At 39.6% G+C, this 18,513-nt stretch overlaps 1 protein-coding gene across 3 annotated transcripts in view; it reads right to left on the bottom strand.

Annotated features, from left to right (window-relative positions):
* Positions 1–683: 683 nt before the first annotated feature.
* Positions 684–18,513, bottom strand: part of LOC124140849 (SNF-related serine/threonine-protein kinase-like) — a 39,371-nt gene continuing 21,541 nt past the window's right edge. Inside the window, exons 2-6 of one of the 3 annotated variants that reach the window (XM_046508638.2) lie at positions 15,600–15,741; positions 14,984–15,193; positions 13,601–13,774; positions 10,779–10,865; positions 684–9,030 (exon numbers count right to left, since the gene is read on the bottom strand). In XM_046508638.2, the coding sequence (XP_046364594.1) occupies positions 7,659–9,030; positions 10,779–10,865; positions 13,601–13,774; positions 14,984–15,193; positions 15,600–15,741 (1,985 nt within the window). In that variant the 3' untranslated portion in view covers positions 684–7,658. Of the gene's footprint in view, positions 9,031–10,778; positions 10,866–12,345; positions 12,784–13,600; positions 13,775–14,983; positions 15,194–15,599; positions 15,742–18,513 lie in introns of all 3 variants that reach the window. The other 2 variants (XM_046508637.2, XM_046508639.2) reach the window with 2 other exon arrangements.

An 18,513-nucleotide genomic window follows, 5' to 3' on the forward strand; every position in this document is an offset into this window, starting at 1 on the left:
GTGCGATCAAGGTACGATCTATCAGCCATGTCACAGAGTCTGACTACCAAATTTAGCCAGCTCCAACGGCAAGAATTAGATACTTTGGCCTATTCTGACCTTGAATCTACATTGGTGTTTCCCATATCTATTACTTAAAAAAGCCTCATCAAAATGTGAAACCCAAGATTTCAGACACATACCGTCAGATGACCAACATTGCTGAAAAATGGAGGATCATTTCTGTCAGAGTTCATGGCCAAACGATCGTCTGACCATCAGATGCATTGAATGGCATGAGTTTTATTTCTTTGTTGTTTAACGCTGCACTCGGCAATATTTCAGGTATATGACGGCGGTCTGTAACATAATCAGGTCTGGAACAGACAATCCAGTGATTGATAACATGAGCATCAATCCACGCTATTGGGATACGACGACATGCATCAACTAAGTAAGCGACGACCCGATCCCGTTAGTCGCCTCTTACGACAAGCATAGTCGCCTTTAACTGAATGCATGGGTTGCTGAAGACCTGTTCTACCCCGGGTCTTCATGGGTCACATTTCTTGGTACCAACCTCATATCTAACCATGCCAACTGGTCTACAGCTAATTTCAGATGGTTGGTTTATGTAAATATATATTTCTTTGAGAGAAACCAACAGTATTTAGATTTGGTTCAAAGTAAAAACAAGTCAGTTGAAAGGTTCTGACACAGCTTTTATTCACAATTGCCTGTACACAGTTGAGGGCTGCTAATGATAAAATGTTCCGTTAGTTAAATGAGGGGCCTGAGAAGGAAAACTGTACCACGGCTAGGGATAAAATGACAGGTTAGACACAAGCAATGTTCTCTAACACTGTAAGGGTTAAAATGTTCTCTTAAATAGACACCTGACTGTAAGAACCTTACCACAGTTTGTGTAGAAACATCACAGACGATAATCTGGTAACACTGTTAGGAATAAAATGTTTATGACAAAGAATGATAAACACTCAGTGTAGCCATACATGACATGGTTAAAATGATACCAGGCCTGGTGGACATGCCTGATGAATTCAGTCCCGCCAAACATTTCCATAGATGCGGATTGGTGAGTACTTTTGCTCTCAAGATTCAGGAACTTATCCCTCTGTACTAGAAATAAGTACACTTTGAAGCTCAAGATTTATTAGGATTCCTGCATCAACATTTAGATGAGTAACAGTTCCTAAGGCAAAACCTTGTCACTGATTTTCTTTCTGAATTTTTCAACACCTGCTCTGAGATATTCCCTATCACAGACTATGGAAAGTCTAACCTACTCGACCCCTTCATAACACCCAACCCATGATACTCACAGTATTAGCTGTACAATTATGCATTGAAGGTGTTGTAAGTCCTGACCGAATCAACTTGCAACCTTATATCAGGGTTGAATGGATCCCCGGCCTTGTGTTTTATGGAAGTTCTGAACGAAGTACATCCACCATTGTCAGGGTCTGTGGTAGGTACTAAATGTATGTTAATCCTCTGCAACAGGGTCATCCTGAAGGCCTGAATCAACTTGACAACCCACAATACTGATACAATGTTGAGAATTGATTAACCACCACAAACCTCTGTAACATGGATTTAGAATTAACCAAATTCATCAACTGAGCTGATGTTGCAGAGAAGATCAGAACTGACTACATCCATCCAAACAGTAGGTCAGAACTAACTACATCCATTCCGACATAGGAGTGTGGAAGTTCAGAACTAACTACAACCATTGATTAAGCAGAATTGTACAGTAGGTCAGAACCTACAACAACGTCCTCCCATCAGCCATGCTTGCAGGAAACAGTCCCAATCCCATTGTTTGGCACATAAATAATCGCCTAGCTCCTCTGCCCAACCTCCATTGCGGTCCACATGCTGCCTTACTTAACTCTTCTATAACTCATGCATGAGCATAGCCAGTGCTGGGCTGCAGAATAGATACAGGTCTATATACACAGGTCAATGTACATAACATGTGGGACTTCACCCATAACAGCAACACACAGAAGTCAATGATCTTTGTACAACAATGTAACATTATACATAAGGTTTAAGACAATTACCTATTATCATATACTGAAACAATTTTGTTTCTTATTATGATTAAAATACTAGACCAGCTAATGGCAGTTTTTAGACACTTATCAAGCAGAACTGCTTATCCATCATGTAAGTTTTGCTCAAGATTAATAGCCCTTTATCCCACCTCATTGGTCCTCTTGCCCTGAGCACAAGTCCCTGAAGCTTATGAACCTTTATCAGCCTTTAAGAAGCTACCTTAGACTAAAACAACTCAATCCCCAGAAAAAGTCCCAGATATATTTTTATTTAACACATACCAATGACTATGCATTGTTTTCACTGGATAACCATTAGCAAGGATTGACTTCCAACAGATGAATAAGGCCAGAACAACTATTAGTCAGAATGTCTTTTGAATATATTTGTTTATAAATGAAACTACTTTTCTCTTGCTAGAAGCATCATAAACATATTCATCTACTCTGTAACAAACAATCCATTTGCCATGGCATTAACACTTAACAGAGTATTTTTCTCCACTAGCCAAAGGTCTTTATTGCAAATTTGTGCATTACAAAGGATCATTACAAACGCATGTTGTCCTAATAATTTCAGGGGAAAAAAGAGGCAGACATTCTGACAAAGAAATATTCAAATTGCTGTGTAATCATTCTTTTGGGGGATCTGGGACATTGCTTTCATGCAATTTTCTACCAAACTGTATTACCATCACGTTTATGCCGATTTGTAAACCATAAATGATCATGATGATGTATGCATATAAGTATTACAAATTCTTAACCAAAATATTCTCATTTGGTTCGTAAGAGCAACAACTTTGATAGATGGCTACTTTACATACAAGGTACAAAATATAGGAAAACTAAACTTGGTGATCTACGAGTACCGGTAAGTATGAGAAATGCAAGGTGACATGATTCTCTTACAACCTTGCTTAACTCCAATAAACCTACATGTGGATACGAGTTCAAAGATAATCTACACAATGCCTTCAGGACCTCCTTTGATGGTAATCAGTCTAACATTTTCATGTTCCAAGCATTAGTTCAATTCACATAGAATCAAGGATAAGTAAGTGTAATCATCAAAATAACACATGGTTACAATAATATTACAGTGTAAAGTACACAAGACATGCAACAGAACACTGTAGAGGGATTACAGTGACCCTGATAAGTGTGTTACAGCTGTCATATATGACAGCCTCAAAATGCTAATACAGCAATGCCCCTCATATGACACATAATATTTATCTGTATTATTCTGGGAAAACTGAATTTTGAACATAAAATGAATCTTATGAGTTATGAAATGATTACACAAATCTACCAAAATAAATAAAGAGTACATTTGACACGTGACAAGGGAGACAACCCTACACATACAATGACACCATTGTAGTCTATGTAAACTATGTACATGCACTTAACCATAGTTTTCATAGTAACCCTGGCAACACAATAACCATGGTGAAACACAGATCTACAGCATCTACAAGCCTCAACGCCAGCATTGAGGTTACACAGAACATTTACACAACTTCACAAATATCACTTTCTCATAGAGATAGGAAGCATCAGCTCTAACACCATTGCAACAAAGTGGCTAACGTACTCCACAATGGAAGGACAAATTGATATCGAGAAATAAGGTTGCTATAGTTGTTGCAACCAGTCTGAAAAGAACACCTGGAGTTCAACTATGAACAGAAGGTGAACATTCAAATTGCTTAATATTCACAGGACATGTGAAAGATGTAGGATGTTATGGTCACTTGTCCCAGTCACCTAAAGCTAACAGAATCAAGTCAGTTCAGAATACTGTAAATTTGGACCAGTTGGCGCCTTTAGTTGTGATGTGAATTATGTTTCTAATTGTTTTGTGGGCCCAATTGTTTATGAGTGTGTCGAGAGGAATCTGATGAAGTCTTAAGTGTGGGGCTGGTTACAATAAACACTACGATTAAAGTGATGACATTACAGATCCACAGACAGTGATTGTGATAAAGTGATAAACTACATAGTTACAAATGTGTAAACCTAACACAACCTGTATCATTGTGTATAAAAAGATTAATATATGTGCATGTGCATACTGATCTTACCAAACGAATCGAGTGTGAGATTTCTTGTATTTCCAGAGCAAGAGTGAGGGCAATACACAAATTCTTACACAAGTTCATAAAATCAGTATGGCACACATGTGAGTGTAATAATTTCTTTGTTACCCATTATTTGAGCTCCTTCTTAGAAAAATGCACTGATCACGACTGCCGACATAGTAAACCACAATTGTTGAATGACGTCAACAATCTTCAGGTATGACGTCTCTGGTGTGGCGTCATTTTGACCTTACGTCACAATATGATTTGAATGATGTCAACAATGCCGTCTGGGAGACGTAAACAATACAGTGGTGCCCATACAGCGATATTTGCACTAGTGCACATACAACTTTTATGAACTCAGTTATTTCTAACCCTAAGGGTAATAAATAGTCATTACACTTCAATGTCTAAGTCCAAGAGCTGTTCATTTATGTGATGTTTCCATGAAAACCATCACGAATAAATTACCTTCTACATACATGGATCATACATGCCAAGTCATGTCATGTTCATTAGCAGGACAACCAAAGTGCAGGTCAATACAAACCCTGCAGTATCGTCATGTTGAATGCTATGAAACAGGTCCAGCTGTTCTCTACAATACCGTAATGACCCCCTGAGCTTATAAAATACTTCTGTTAAGAGTACAACCCTTAACGAAAGAGCCACACACATACAGATTGTGTTATGTACTAGTGGTATGATTACATAGCTCTTGAAGATAACAGTATTGTAAGTTGACAGAAAAACTATTCTATAATCCGATTATGTTACTATTGTTTCAACTCTTTTAAGAAAGAGGGTGAGAGCATTTGATAAGAAGTAAAACAGTTGGCAGGTAGCAACAACTGGTTCGGTCATGCTCCTGGCAACACAGAATCTTTTACTGCCTGTGCAAGACATGTTATGACACAAAGCACCTGTTTGTCAAGAAGCTATTCATACACACATAATTCACAGAAACTGCAACTAGATGCTACCTGACAAACAAAGTTCAATGTAATAATGTGACAAGGGAAACAAGAGCCTGACATACTCTTTATGTGTCAAGATACAAACTGGGGAAGACTTCACACCACATACACCACACACAGCACTACTCCAACAAGTCAATATATTAGTTGTCATCACCTCTATATACATATTAAACAGGATCTACAAGTGGTTAGTATCTAGCGGGTGGTATTAGAAGAGGGAAAGCATGTATCTTCATTCTTCAAGGTTTGTCCCAATGATGGCAGTGACTGGAAATAAGTTCATAATGTCCTTGAACGTCATATATGACTAGACAATGGTTCTTTATGGTTCCATCATGTCCGTTTTAGTGCTAGTTGTACTAATATGTAGGATTAATAATGAGGAAAGGGTCATATGAATACATCAATGACATCAAAAGACGACTACCAGTAAATCTTACCATTTGAGAAACTTCAGTGAGTTACACACAAAGAGAGTTTTGTCTTCAAATGGTGAAACCTCATAAACTCATAGACTTTGAGACATGGCAAACACATCAACTTAGCCACGGTTCTAACTGAAAGCTGATGTTACCCCAAAGTGCTGATTGGGAGCAGCTGGGACCAAACTGTTTCATCGGTGTTTGACTTAATGAGGTTTCATTGTACGTAGTAAATCCTTTTCTTTGGAAGAAAGGACCAATAGCCCACTTGTTTCAATAAATCTTGTTACTTGTAACAAGTTATTACAACTACACTGTCATCTTACATTCCGTAACTGCAGAGGAGAGAACAGCATGCTGTACAACCTGGGGAGAATACAGGACTAGTTGTACACAACAGGAGAGCTCAGGTTACAGTGGGACAAATCGTGTGATGGTCAACTGAAGGCAGGATTCAGTGAATTATGCATGCAACACGGATAGGGTTAGGCTAGACTGCACATAACGCTGTGTCCCATCAATGCAATCTCAGATACAATTGCAGACTAAGGATGTAACAAGCCACACTTGCAAGACGACTCTTAAAAACACCAGCATCAAAATATATATTATTTCTCGGGACATTGACACCTGTGATGTAATAAATTTTAGAACCATGAAATTGACACTCTAGTAACAGTTACCAAGCCAAAAGAGACTGAGAATTGACTCAAAAGAAATATTTTAGATACATTGAGAATAAATAAAAATACACTTTCAGACTGTACAAATGTAGAAGGAGTGAGTGAGTTGGATTTAACGCTGTCTTGAACAATATTCCAGTTATATCACAGCGTGTCAGCTTGATGTGCCCAAGAGACACACCTCTGCACAGCGAATTGCGTCGCCTTAGACGGCTGGGCTACCCCCACACGTAGAAGGGAATAATCCTTGAATGTGAATACACAGTGTCTTACAGTTATGGATTTCTTGTGATACTATATATAACTATCATGGCTAAGTATCCTGGCGACTTGTTACAACCACAGACAGTGTTTCTGATACAGGACTGCACTGATGACCCACAGACTGCGCAGACACATCTTAATGCCCTTCCTACACAATACTATAGTTACAGAGACTATCACATTGGCATTGGCACCTGCACGTTGACTGACTGCATCAACACACCCAGACATACATGAAAGACACAATACATAAGCAATAGAACCTGTCCACACCATCCCTCTAGCAAGCAGCCTAAGATATGCTCAGATATAGCATTCTGTAGATTAATTTACTGAGGCTACACATTTACTTCTTGGTTGGGTGGACAATCTCTATCGCCATGTACAATTGTAGTTTGACTTGTACAAGTTGCCCTATATATGGGAACAGGACGTATGTTCAGGTCAAATACCCCTTGCAATGAAATAAAATGCTGTAAAATTGTCTAGTCATAAAACAGAGTTAAAACAACCAGTCAGTCTATTATGGCCCAAACCCATGTTAAAAGTTCAGTGTATAATTATGAGTATATTGCAATATCTGGACATAAAAGTAGCACTTTGAAAGAGCTTTGGACATGTTGGGGGGTGACAAAGGATGAGCTAGAGAATCTTATCTGACTCCCGATCAACACACACTTTAACACACAGACAAACATTTAATAAAACATTTGGCTTTCATCAAAATTTAAAACACTGTTGGTTAGCTCGGATCCCCAAATGATAACATGGTACATGAAAAAAAAAAGGACACAGTTTGTACAAGAGGTGCAGTTAAGACATTACTTTGGGAAGATTAAGATATCAAAGCCAGAATTGTTGATGTAATAGAACAGAATGAGGACACAAAATGCCAATTAAACATGTTGGAAACAAATCAAAATTTCTCCCATATTATCAACTTGAGTAGTAGATACACCATCATTTGACATCCTGCTACAATTACTTATAACAAGACCAACTCATGGTAGGCTCACTCATGCGCTCTGTCGTATTCTCTTGTGAATATGTCAGGTCTTGCATTTCTGCAAACGTATTAACTATACATTACATACAAAATGTACATTCTCTTTGCCACAAAAAATCTTAACATATACTATCTACGTAACAAGAAACTTCAAACTACGGAACAACATTTTGACTCCACTTTCATCACAGATAGTTGTTGAGCCCCTCCTGGCTTACAGTAGCTTGGCGGAACACCGTTGCTGTTGATGTCAGTTGTGATCTTGGAGCGTGCTCGGTGACCTTTACGCTGCATCAGAACACAATCTGACGAACATACTGATGACCTATCTCCAAGGTCATGGTCAGTGTACTCTGAGAGCTCACTGAACTGAAGGGACTTGGCTTCGACATATAGCTCAGAGTCTGTACGCCCTATGTATTGTATTGGAGTATTACCTATCGTCCACTGGGCTGTTGATGAGGCAGATGTTGCACAATTCCCATTGCCAACACTCCCTACACTAGACATAGATGACAGAGAGTTCACACTTAGCTGACTCAACTTCTTGGTCAGTGCTTTCAGATTCAGTTCGGCCCCATTGCTGGTATTTGCTTGATTCTGCTTGGAACCCTGGCTACCCTGACCTTTTGAGCCTTGGTTGCCAGAGTTGTCCTTCTTCCCTGAATCTTTGCGGTTACCCCCCTGAGATCCTCTAGATGACCCCCCTCCTCCACTGAAGTGTGCCCCTCCTCCCATGTTTCCCCCATGTCCACCTGGCCCATCGGTATCACTAGAATGGTCACTGCTGTCACGGCGATGTACAAACTTGTGCTTCAATTTATCCTTGCGTGACCTACCCTCGGTATCATCAGTATCACTGGCATCTGAACTGCTACAGCTTGTACCTCGTTGACCAGCTCCACGGCGTTTCTTCCGCTGCTCATACTTACGCAGGATTTCAGGTGACGCCATGCTGCTGACGAATGTGCGGGGTGAGTGTAACTTCTGGGGGACAAAGTCCTCTTCTTCATCAGATTCATTTTCCTCAAAGATCTGATTCAGGAGTTGTGGAGAGCTGTTGACGGACTTCAATGGCCATCGGGTTGCACCAAGTTCTTTTCCTGTTGAAGTTGTCTGCTGCACAGATGGTTGCTTTGTCACAGTCAACTGTGGCACCACCTGCATGGATGTTGTCTGTTGTAGTGACATCGACTGGGATGTGGTCTGCCCTGACATGGCCAGCATTGATGAGCTCTGCTGGCAACGTGACACTGAGACCATACTCTCGAGACTATTACAGGACGCGATGGGCTTCATCATCCCTGGCTCCTCCACATCCATGTCCGAGCCATCTTCTTGTGAATCCTGGGACTCTTCCTTGATTAGGCTGCACTTCCTCACCCTGTAGTGCTTCTCAGGGCTTGCTGCATTATGCTTGGGGGATGCAGATGGGGAGGGATGGGTGCCAGGCGGAGACACCAGTGACTGCACATAAGTTGGCTTCAATGCATCCCTCTGATCAGATGGCTCTGTTTGTACTCTGAAAATAACATTGAAGAATGTCAAATCTTGTATACTTACGAAATTAACCAAATACCTTCACTGTCACGAAATACCAATACCAAAACTTATCTTAAAACACATACCAGAAATGAACAGAACTGCAGAGTGAATACAGACTGAATGACATCTTGTTTGAAATAATTTAGCATGGGAACCAAAATTAAGTGTCTTTGTTTTCTTACAGTTGGGACAATGTTAAACCTGTGTTTCATTTCTGATACTGAAAACAATAAAACTCAAATATATGGGAACCAGTGACTGAAAACAATGTTTCATGTTTCTTTTTGCAAAACAAAGTATTTGGGAACTGTGCTAACGTATCATGCTGGGGGCGAGAAGATTCAAAAGTGCCATAATTCCACTTCCAAAAGCAGTCCTTCGTGCAATGTTGGGAGACATGCAAGCTTTCAGTTGGTATAACGCAAGCAACGTGGGAGAACTCAATGTGAAAATCATGTACATAGAATAATCTGAAATGTCATGAAAATGTTAGAAACAAAGATCATAAAGAAATAACAACAAATCTATATATCATGCAAGTAACACAATACATAGTGTAAATATCAGCTACTGTATACACAAAGCGATCACAATATCTTCTCTTCGGATTGAGAATGTGCTCAACTGGTGACCCATTGCAGTAATCAGTTAGTTGTCCATTGTCCCAACATCTAAATGCTGGGACAAAAGGCCCATCAATCCTTCGAGATACTGTACCGATGGAGGGGATTACAACAAAAAGGCAAATTTTAAGATGAACTATGTATAATAAATATTACATAGCACTTGTGCATCTATCTCAGCAATGATATCTGACATCATCTTCACTGGTGGTCTATTTGTTTTGGCACAAACTTAATACACTCAAGCTGCCAACAAATTTGAGAATGCAATCACATCTGGCAACCCTTACTTCTGATGAAGTTCTTAGATGGCTCCTCAAGAATAAATCGGGTTTACACTAACTACAGAGTTTGCTGATGGTCTTTGTGATCAACAGAAAGAATGATATTCATAAATAACAGTTGAGACATAATATTAAATTTAAATAGATATTGATGATTCAAGCAAAAACCTTTAAAATGTTTTAAAGAACTTATCTATTTCACTTTGATAAAATTCACAGCGTAATCTGAAATTAAGTCACACTGACAGGAACTTCCCATCCAAACAGACACACCCTGCATCCCCTAACCACCCACAAGGCCATCCCATCAATAAACCAAACACCCCTGCCCATCAATAGACACATGCCCATGCCAGACCAGACACAAGTTTATCCCACACACACTCACACACTCACACTCTCTCACACATCCACCCCATCAAAACATCCAACACACCCCTACCACATCAACACCTACATGCCCTTCCCACCAAATTACCCCTACCCTATTCAAGCATTTGTGTCTACTCCGTCAAAACACCTAACAGATTCCTCCCACCTCAACACACACCCTGTCGAAAAACACATGCCAAACCGACCAAAGCACCCTTTCTGTCACTATCTCCCCATTACTCAACACTCCCCCACACGATATAGTTGACAACGGTTTATCCAAGGTAAAGAATAAAAGAGTGCAGAGAAAATCTCACTGCACAGATGAAGGGAAGAGGAAAGTGTGGATTACACAGAAATGGACAAGTGAAGGTATCCATGACAACACAACATGCTGGAAACAAGGTGACAACAGCTGAATGACATGGACATAGGTAACCCATTACCCCTGGAATCGCGACGTTAATGCTTCCAGCGTCAAGAATGGGGGAGAGTTGGGCGTCACTGCCTTGTTCAGGAGTCTTTGCCTCACGCTGAGAACGCACACAGGGTAGAAAGGGAAAAACACACATTACTGCAGGAATCAACAGTTACTATGGTAACAGAGAGATGTGCAGTCTCCTCGTTGTTAGTGACATTCAATACAAACTAAGAAAACCACCTCACAACAATGAAAACTCCAATGCACAAAAGAAAAAAACAGGGAAACTCATCCTGTAGGAACAAACAATGAAAATTTGTACAGTCCCCATTATATTTATCAATAAGTTTGACAAAAACAATGATGGTCACTGTCTTGGAAACTGTGCTCATCTGGTTAAACAAGCTCCTGAAACAAGAGAATTACGGAAACGTCCATCCCAACATTAAAGTGGTTCAAGAACCCATAAGCTTATCAATCATCCTGACATTTACCAGGGTAATCTGACACACTGACTAACACCAGCTTCTCGATATGGTATTAACTTATTACACAGAAGACTTACAAAGATATAAACTCACTTTCTTTACTAAAAAACAATAGAAATCTATTCCGCAAAAGCCAATTTCAGAATGTTCACCTGGCTGAAAAACTGAAGACAACTTATCATATGTAGTGAGAGTAAACAAAACAGTTTGGCAGTGAAAGAACAACAAGATGGCTTGACCCTGTCCTATCATGCCTGTGTTGGGTGGATCAACTAGATTGGTACAATGTATGTAGCTGGTAGCTAATGCATCCAGCGACTTAGATACTAGTCCGAAGCCCAATAAAATCTAGTTTGCTCTTGCAAGCTCAGCTAGTAATAGTCAGTATAATAACATTAGAATATACTGAAATGATGCAAAGGCCAAAATTCGGGCAAGTCGGCTTGAAAGGTTTGACACAGACTACTACTGTGTGCCACTCAACCTTTAGTTTTCTTCTCTTGAGTAAAAGTAATTTATGAATGACAGTTCGACATAAGGCTAGTATCAGCTGACTCCTACAACTAATCTCACTATCTAGGAGGATACTCTCCCTACTCACTAGTATTTCTACAAGCAATGAGAATCTGATTGTTTCAAAGTCATGCAGAAACGTAACAACAGCATCTTTTGTCTGGTACAATTATTGCATTGCTGGCTAACAAAACACTTCAGAACAAGATGGCTCCTAAAATATGTGGCTGTGAGTTGTCTCCCCTTCATTGCATGGGCAACTCCAGGGACTTATAATGAAACAAGAAACCAGGTAAGCTGAGAGCAACACAAAGGCATCATAAAGTCACTCACTGAAAAATGAAGAGTAACTCATAATGACACGTACCATCCACAAAATCCACGATTCCATTGCATACCTCATGCATGAGTTATTAAGAACACTTTGCAACAAGTTAGACGGGGTAAAACAAAGGGTGATAATGTTGCCATCACACTCCAATGCAACTAGTCTGTTCAGAAAAGGCAGTCTCTCTCCTAACTATACAACTGAAACGTAAGGGAACATGACACCATGCCCACACAGGCAGGCTAAGAGATGAAAATAATTACTTGTCTGCTTTCTTTGCACCTCCGGGTAGGAAAAACCCAGTTTTGTGGTCTGGGGTGGGGCCCTTCCCTGCAGCCGCGGCAGCTTTTCGTTCAAAGAATGAACTCAAGATTGCAATTTTGGAAAATTTGGCAGACACTGAAATGCTCTTTTTCATATTCTCAGCGTCTGGTTCTGATTTTGACAATAGATTGATCTCAGTTGGAGATGGTAAGCCCACCTCACCTGGAGTGATTGAACCCGATTTGGATGGGCGTTTCTTTTGGCTACTTTTACGGTCAAGTGTCATGCTTGAGGTTAAAGTCTTTACAAAAACTGGCCTATTAAGACTGCCGTCAGCAGACATGGGTTGGGAGATAGTAGGGCTTATAGAGAGGGAGTCTGCGTCCATGCCCCAACCTAGTGGGGCAGTTTTAGTCTTCTTCACTTCTCTTTGCTTGCTGTACAAATATCAAAAGAACAAAACTGTAAACACGAGATGGAAGTCACAGAGCCACCACAAGACAACTCAAACGCTGTCAGGACCAAACTGAAAGCCATGTATTACAAGATTTCTAGATACACACTACTACATACAAGACTACACAGGACAAAACCAGAATCAAATTATGAATCGACACAAATTAAGTACTGAAGATAATGGTACTCCAAATTTTTTCTAGAAAAAAATTAGATTATAAAATACACATGCAATATTAAGTTGACACCATTTGAGATCATAAATTACAGTAGTTATTTTCATCTTCATGTAATTTTCAGCATATACTCTGCAAAAAGCATTATGTTCTGCATGTTCTGCATAGAATCTTTATCAAATAGTTTTAGTTTACAACAGCAAATGCAAAGCCTTCATACTCAACTTTACCCATTCCCCCAGCGGTTATTCTTTAAGCAAGCATTAATAAACCAAGTTTCAAAAGATTCAGCCATATTTAACTTGCTTGTCTTTAAGCAACACCACATCACAACTTATACAATGCATGTTATTAAACATATGTACTGACAAGCTCATATGATCACCTTCAAATATGATCTCCATGGAACAGTTATTTCAGAACTTGATCAATACATGTCAGAAATAATTCTAAATTTGAAGAAAAGTATTCCTGGTATAGTAAGAAAACAGTAGATAGAACTCAGTATAACGATACTCAAAGAATAAAAAATACAAACATTTTTTTTAAAAAAACCTTCCTTGCTGCCTCAATGAAATATGGTGTAACTTTCACAAACAGCAATAACCAGTAGGGTACTAACCGAGGTGAGAGTGACAGTGGTTCGAGGTGTGGTTTCTGGGAGTGTCCAGGGGCGGACTGTTTCCGCAGTTGACTGGCAGCCTGCTGGAGCTCATGCTGGTGTTTCTTCAGCTTACGCTCGGCCAGCAGGTAGTACGTGGCAGTGATGTGATCGTACGAATCTTTGTCTAGAGAGCTGCCAAAGAAGATGCATGCAAATATATGTCATACTTAGGCTAAACAAATTATTATATCGGTTCTCAGGCACCTCCCGCATCATCAGAAACTCTGCCTCCCGTTTCATTTTTCCATTTTCAAAAGAAATATTAAAAAATCCTAATACTGGAAAAAACAATGTGATAAAAAAAGACAAGCAATTACTTCCCTTTACATGCCCACTGCTTTACTGTGCATCTCATGTTGTGGTAATGGCAGCAATAGGAATTTGTATGCTTTAGTCATATAGTCCTCAAAATACTGTATCATGCTGCAATATTATTCCTGCTGAAGCTTACATGGCACCAGTGTTGTATTCTCTTCAAAGCAGCTTGGATAGGCATTTGGCAATTCACAAATGAAACAACTCTATAACCAAAAGTATCTTATATTCCACAGCACTGAAAAGTAAATCTAACATTTAGATGTCTAATAAAACACAAATCTCTGAAAACCTTTGTAAGTGGGCAGCGAGATACATAACAAAAACCTCTTTGTCACTAATCATTTGTCAGCACTGAAGATCTCACAAGCATGTGAATCTGTATACCTTAAATAAATATCAACCATTATTGCCCTCAAAAAATGGCAGACAATTATGTAACTACACCCAGAAAGCTTCCTTAAATGAAACCGTGACACTTTCCTTGTAATTGTATGTTCTTCCTGAAAAAAGAGGCGGTGGAGTAGCCTAGTGGTCAAAGAGTTCGCTCGTCACACTGAAGACCCAGGTTCAATTCCCCACATGGGTACAATGTGTGAAGCCCATTTCTGGTGTCCCCTGCCATGATATATACTCACTCACTCACTCACTCTTACTGATAAAGATAATCTCTTCACATTACTGCTGTTGATATCAATAACAGTTATTGGTTCAAGTTATTTGACCATACCTTGTAATTAACAGGGAGCCTTTAACAGAGAGTCATTGACACCCAACCCTTCCCAAAATGACCCCCCCTTTCTGATCAATGTTTGTCCCCTGATTCTTGTTAACCTTTAACAGAGAGTCATTGACACCCAACCCTTCCCAAAATGACCCTCCCTTTCTGATCAATGTTTGTCCCCTGATTCTTGTTAACCTTTAACAGCGGGTCATTGACACCTGATTCTGTCCCTGATTTTATATTTCCGATATCTGGCCAATTAATCATTATCAGAGGTAAGCTCTGCATAGTTGTTAACGTACCTGACAATCTCGTCCTTGGATGCAATCTTCCCCTCAACCATGCGCTGTACGACGTAGGTGTGGTCTTCAGCTGTCAGGTGTTCATGTGAGATGAGGGGCATGTAGAACACTGGGTTGTACTCTCCGCCGACAGTCACCCATTCATGCCGCAGGATCTGATCCAAGGTCAGTCTCCGTGATGGCTCGCGTATCAGCATACCACGAATCAGTCTGAGACACAAATGCAGTGTTAGACACCCATAGGGTGCTGGGATCCATGAGATTTGTTACTGTAGCATTTGCATTCAGGGATGACCTAAATCAGCAACTTTTTTTTTAACATTACATTATGAACATATTGACAAAATTTATAAGTGAAAGTGTTAATCATGTTAATATAATCATTTGAATTAAAATGAATCATTTGAATAAAACAGGATAATATGCTTTTCTTCCATAAATCATGAAATGACAACTGCAAAATGACCATGATGACACAAAACGTTGGCTTCCATGGTCAGCTGTCCCCTCTTGATGGGAGTGAAATGTGTCTGAACAGTGTGTCTCAAACAAGGACATCCTAAGACTCTGAGCAGTGTATTGCATTATCATGATCAGAATTATAAATTCCACTTACTCCCTACAGCTACTAGAGATGTGGTCGGGGATGTTGAACTTGCAGTCCATGATCATAGTGAGTGTTTCACTGTCATTAGCTTCTTGGAAGGGGGCACAGCCACACACCAGCATGTAGAGAATCACGCCCAGACTCCACACATCTGCAACAGGCAACAACAATTAGAAAGGACGAGTCCAGAATTCCTCAACATGCTCAAGGATTACCCAGAATAACTTAAATGACAACAATGAGGAGGATCCTCAGATTCTTATTCCTAATTTCTAACACAGAACCACTGCTGTAAAGACAGACAAAATACCGGAAAGTTAGACGATCACAGTGGCTGAAAATGCCTGCATGAATACCAAGACATGCATGGCCAATTTCACAAAGCGATCTCATCAACTAATTAAACTGATGCCATGCTTGCCGCAAAAGGCGACTATGCTTGTCGTAAGAGGCGACAAACAGGATCGGGTGGTCAGGCCCGCTGACTTGGTTGATGCATGTCTTCATATCCCAATTGTGTGGATCGATGCTCATGATGTCAATCACTGGATTGTCTGGTCCAGACTCGATTATTTACAGACTGCCGTCACATAGCTGGAATATTGTTGAGTGCGGCGTTAAACAACAAACAAACAAACACAATCAAACATTAAACTGGTGATCCTCCAATATGAGACACTGAACTACACGATTCAAGCAAAAACCGAGAAGAACATTATGTGAAATTTTTAATCGGTACCCATGGCAATTACAATGTACCAACTATCGTTGCCATGGTAACATGACAGATACATCATGTATATTCATGGGTTCACACAAATCATGCTATTTTTTTGGTAACTTATGCTTGGTGACGTTTATCATGTACACATTCTATCAAGTGTTGCCGAAATTGCCCACCAATGGTTGATCAGGTCCTTTGGATATATGAAAGCTTCCATACAAGACGAAATCAAACCAATTATTTTTCTCATTCTCTTTCAGTCCTGAATTAATATGTCGGGCAATATGACCATGAACAACCCACACAAACCCTCATAATGTTTCCTCAAGAGCAGTGAGGTCAAGTAGATACATGGACAGCCAATGTAGAGTTGACAGTCTCATTACTAGCCTCCGCTCTATAGCTCTCTGCCAGTCCCTTGAGTGTTCACAGCAACATGCAAGAGGTCCAGAGGACAATGACAACAAAGTGTAGGCCTTCCAAACCCTCCAGCTACTTGCCTATATTAGAAGTCCTTGTTGTGTAAGTCACTGCGGTCAAATGTTTCAAGCTTATTTAAAGACAGAATTTGGTTCATTTCTTGTTGGGTAGTACAAATTACTGGTATCAGGGTTTAACATGATGCAGAAATGAGCATCCAGTGGGTATGTATAGAATGGATGCAGAAAATTTCATCTCGGTGGACACACAAGAAAACAGTGTTACCAATATCCCCTGCCATAGAGCACATTAGAATTTTGTTTGTTCATTTACCGTATTCGATGTAATAAGTGCCCAGGGCACTCTCAAAATTTGAAATAGGGGGCTCTTATTGGAATATAATTTTAGTGAAAAAATTGGAATATAATTTTAGTGAAAAAACAGAGTTGAAAGATAAATTTCGTGGTTTATACTGACAGCCTGAAATGTTTATGTACGACATATATATTTTTCCAGAATTTAATTGCCCATAATTAAGTGTGCATATAACACGTGAGTGCGTAGCGGGGATAATAAGATCCATAGTACCAAGTTCTTGACAAGAAATATAAAGGTCCTGTAATTAAAGTAATGATCAAATCTTACAGTACACTACATCATTTTAATACTTTACGAGACCCTTTATGTAAATTACTGGGGATCCCCTGAACCCCTAGTTTTGTAGGTGATGGTAAAACCCTGTGATATAATTCTTTGGCCTTGAACATCAGATGCAGACATTAATAAATGTCTCTTATCTGCTTAGGAATATTTACTTATTCCTCCCAGGCAGACAATGTAATGTTTATAGTGCCAACACCACAAACAAGCTGAAACATTTACTGAGCCAGATGATGGGCCCATGATTTAAAGCAACACACATTGTACAGTTTGTGCCCATTGCTGAAACCACAAATATCGACCAGAATTGATAAATGATGAACCCCTGTGCACCGATGTGTGGTAAGAATCCTGAGAAGTAACAAACATTGATAAAGTAATGTAAAGATTAAACTTGAAGTCGGTTTTAGAATTTACAATTTCTTTTCCTCAAATGACAAAAGAAAGTTATTATCGTTCAGGAAGGTGAACTGTACCACATGATAACCTGGTCATGGTAATGCAGGCATTCAGAGAAAGAGGACCATCATCCAGTCCTTGCCACTTAACATGTTTAAACACCACCAAACTTGTCTGTTGACTCAATTTTATAACATTCATCAATCTAGCAATAAGCAATGACGAATGATTACCCTAACTAGTCACTTATCAATTACACCGTCCAGGCTGTGACTGGTAATAGGGGTTATAGATCATGGAGACTTCTCCCTCGTTGAGGTGACGGAAAATGTGTTATTCTTGACATTCATGTCATTCTGGTACTAACAACAGGAACAAGTAGTTTCTTAGTAGCGTTGAAGATCAAAATCTACTCAATACTATGAGTTTAAGTTTAACTTCATCAGAATTATCAAGTACACTTGATCATAACAAAACACAGAAACCGCTTTGACATTATGAAAATGAGTTAAAAATAAATGACTGATTTCAGTTACGCCCTTCAAATAACATAAAACTGTTCAACTCTCCCTAGCAAAATTACAGCAAGAGAATGTTCAGATGCACTCAATAAACAAGCAGATAAACAACCTGTGCTTTTCTTAGACGAAGACTGGAATGCAAGAAAAAATAGAGCGCCAATTCCCTGTGAGCTAAATTTAGGTAACAGGCACACGTAGG

Source organism: Haliotis rufescens, unplaced genomic scaffold, assembly GCF_023055435.1.
Source record: "Haliotis rufescens isolate VD_foot unplaced genomic scaffold, xgHalRufe1.0.p SCAF_17, whole genome shotgun sequence".
Taxonomy (NCBI): domain Eukaryota; kingdom Metazoa; phylum Mollusca; class Gastropoda; order Lepetellida; family Haliotidae; genus Haliotis; species Haliotis rufescens.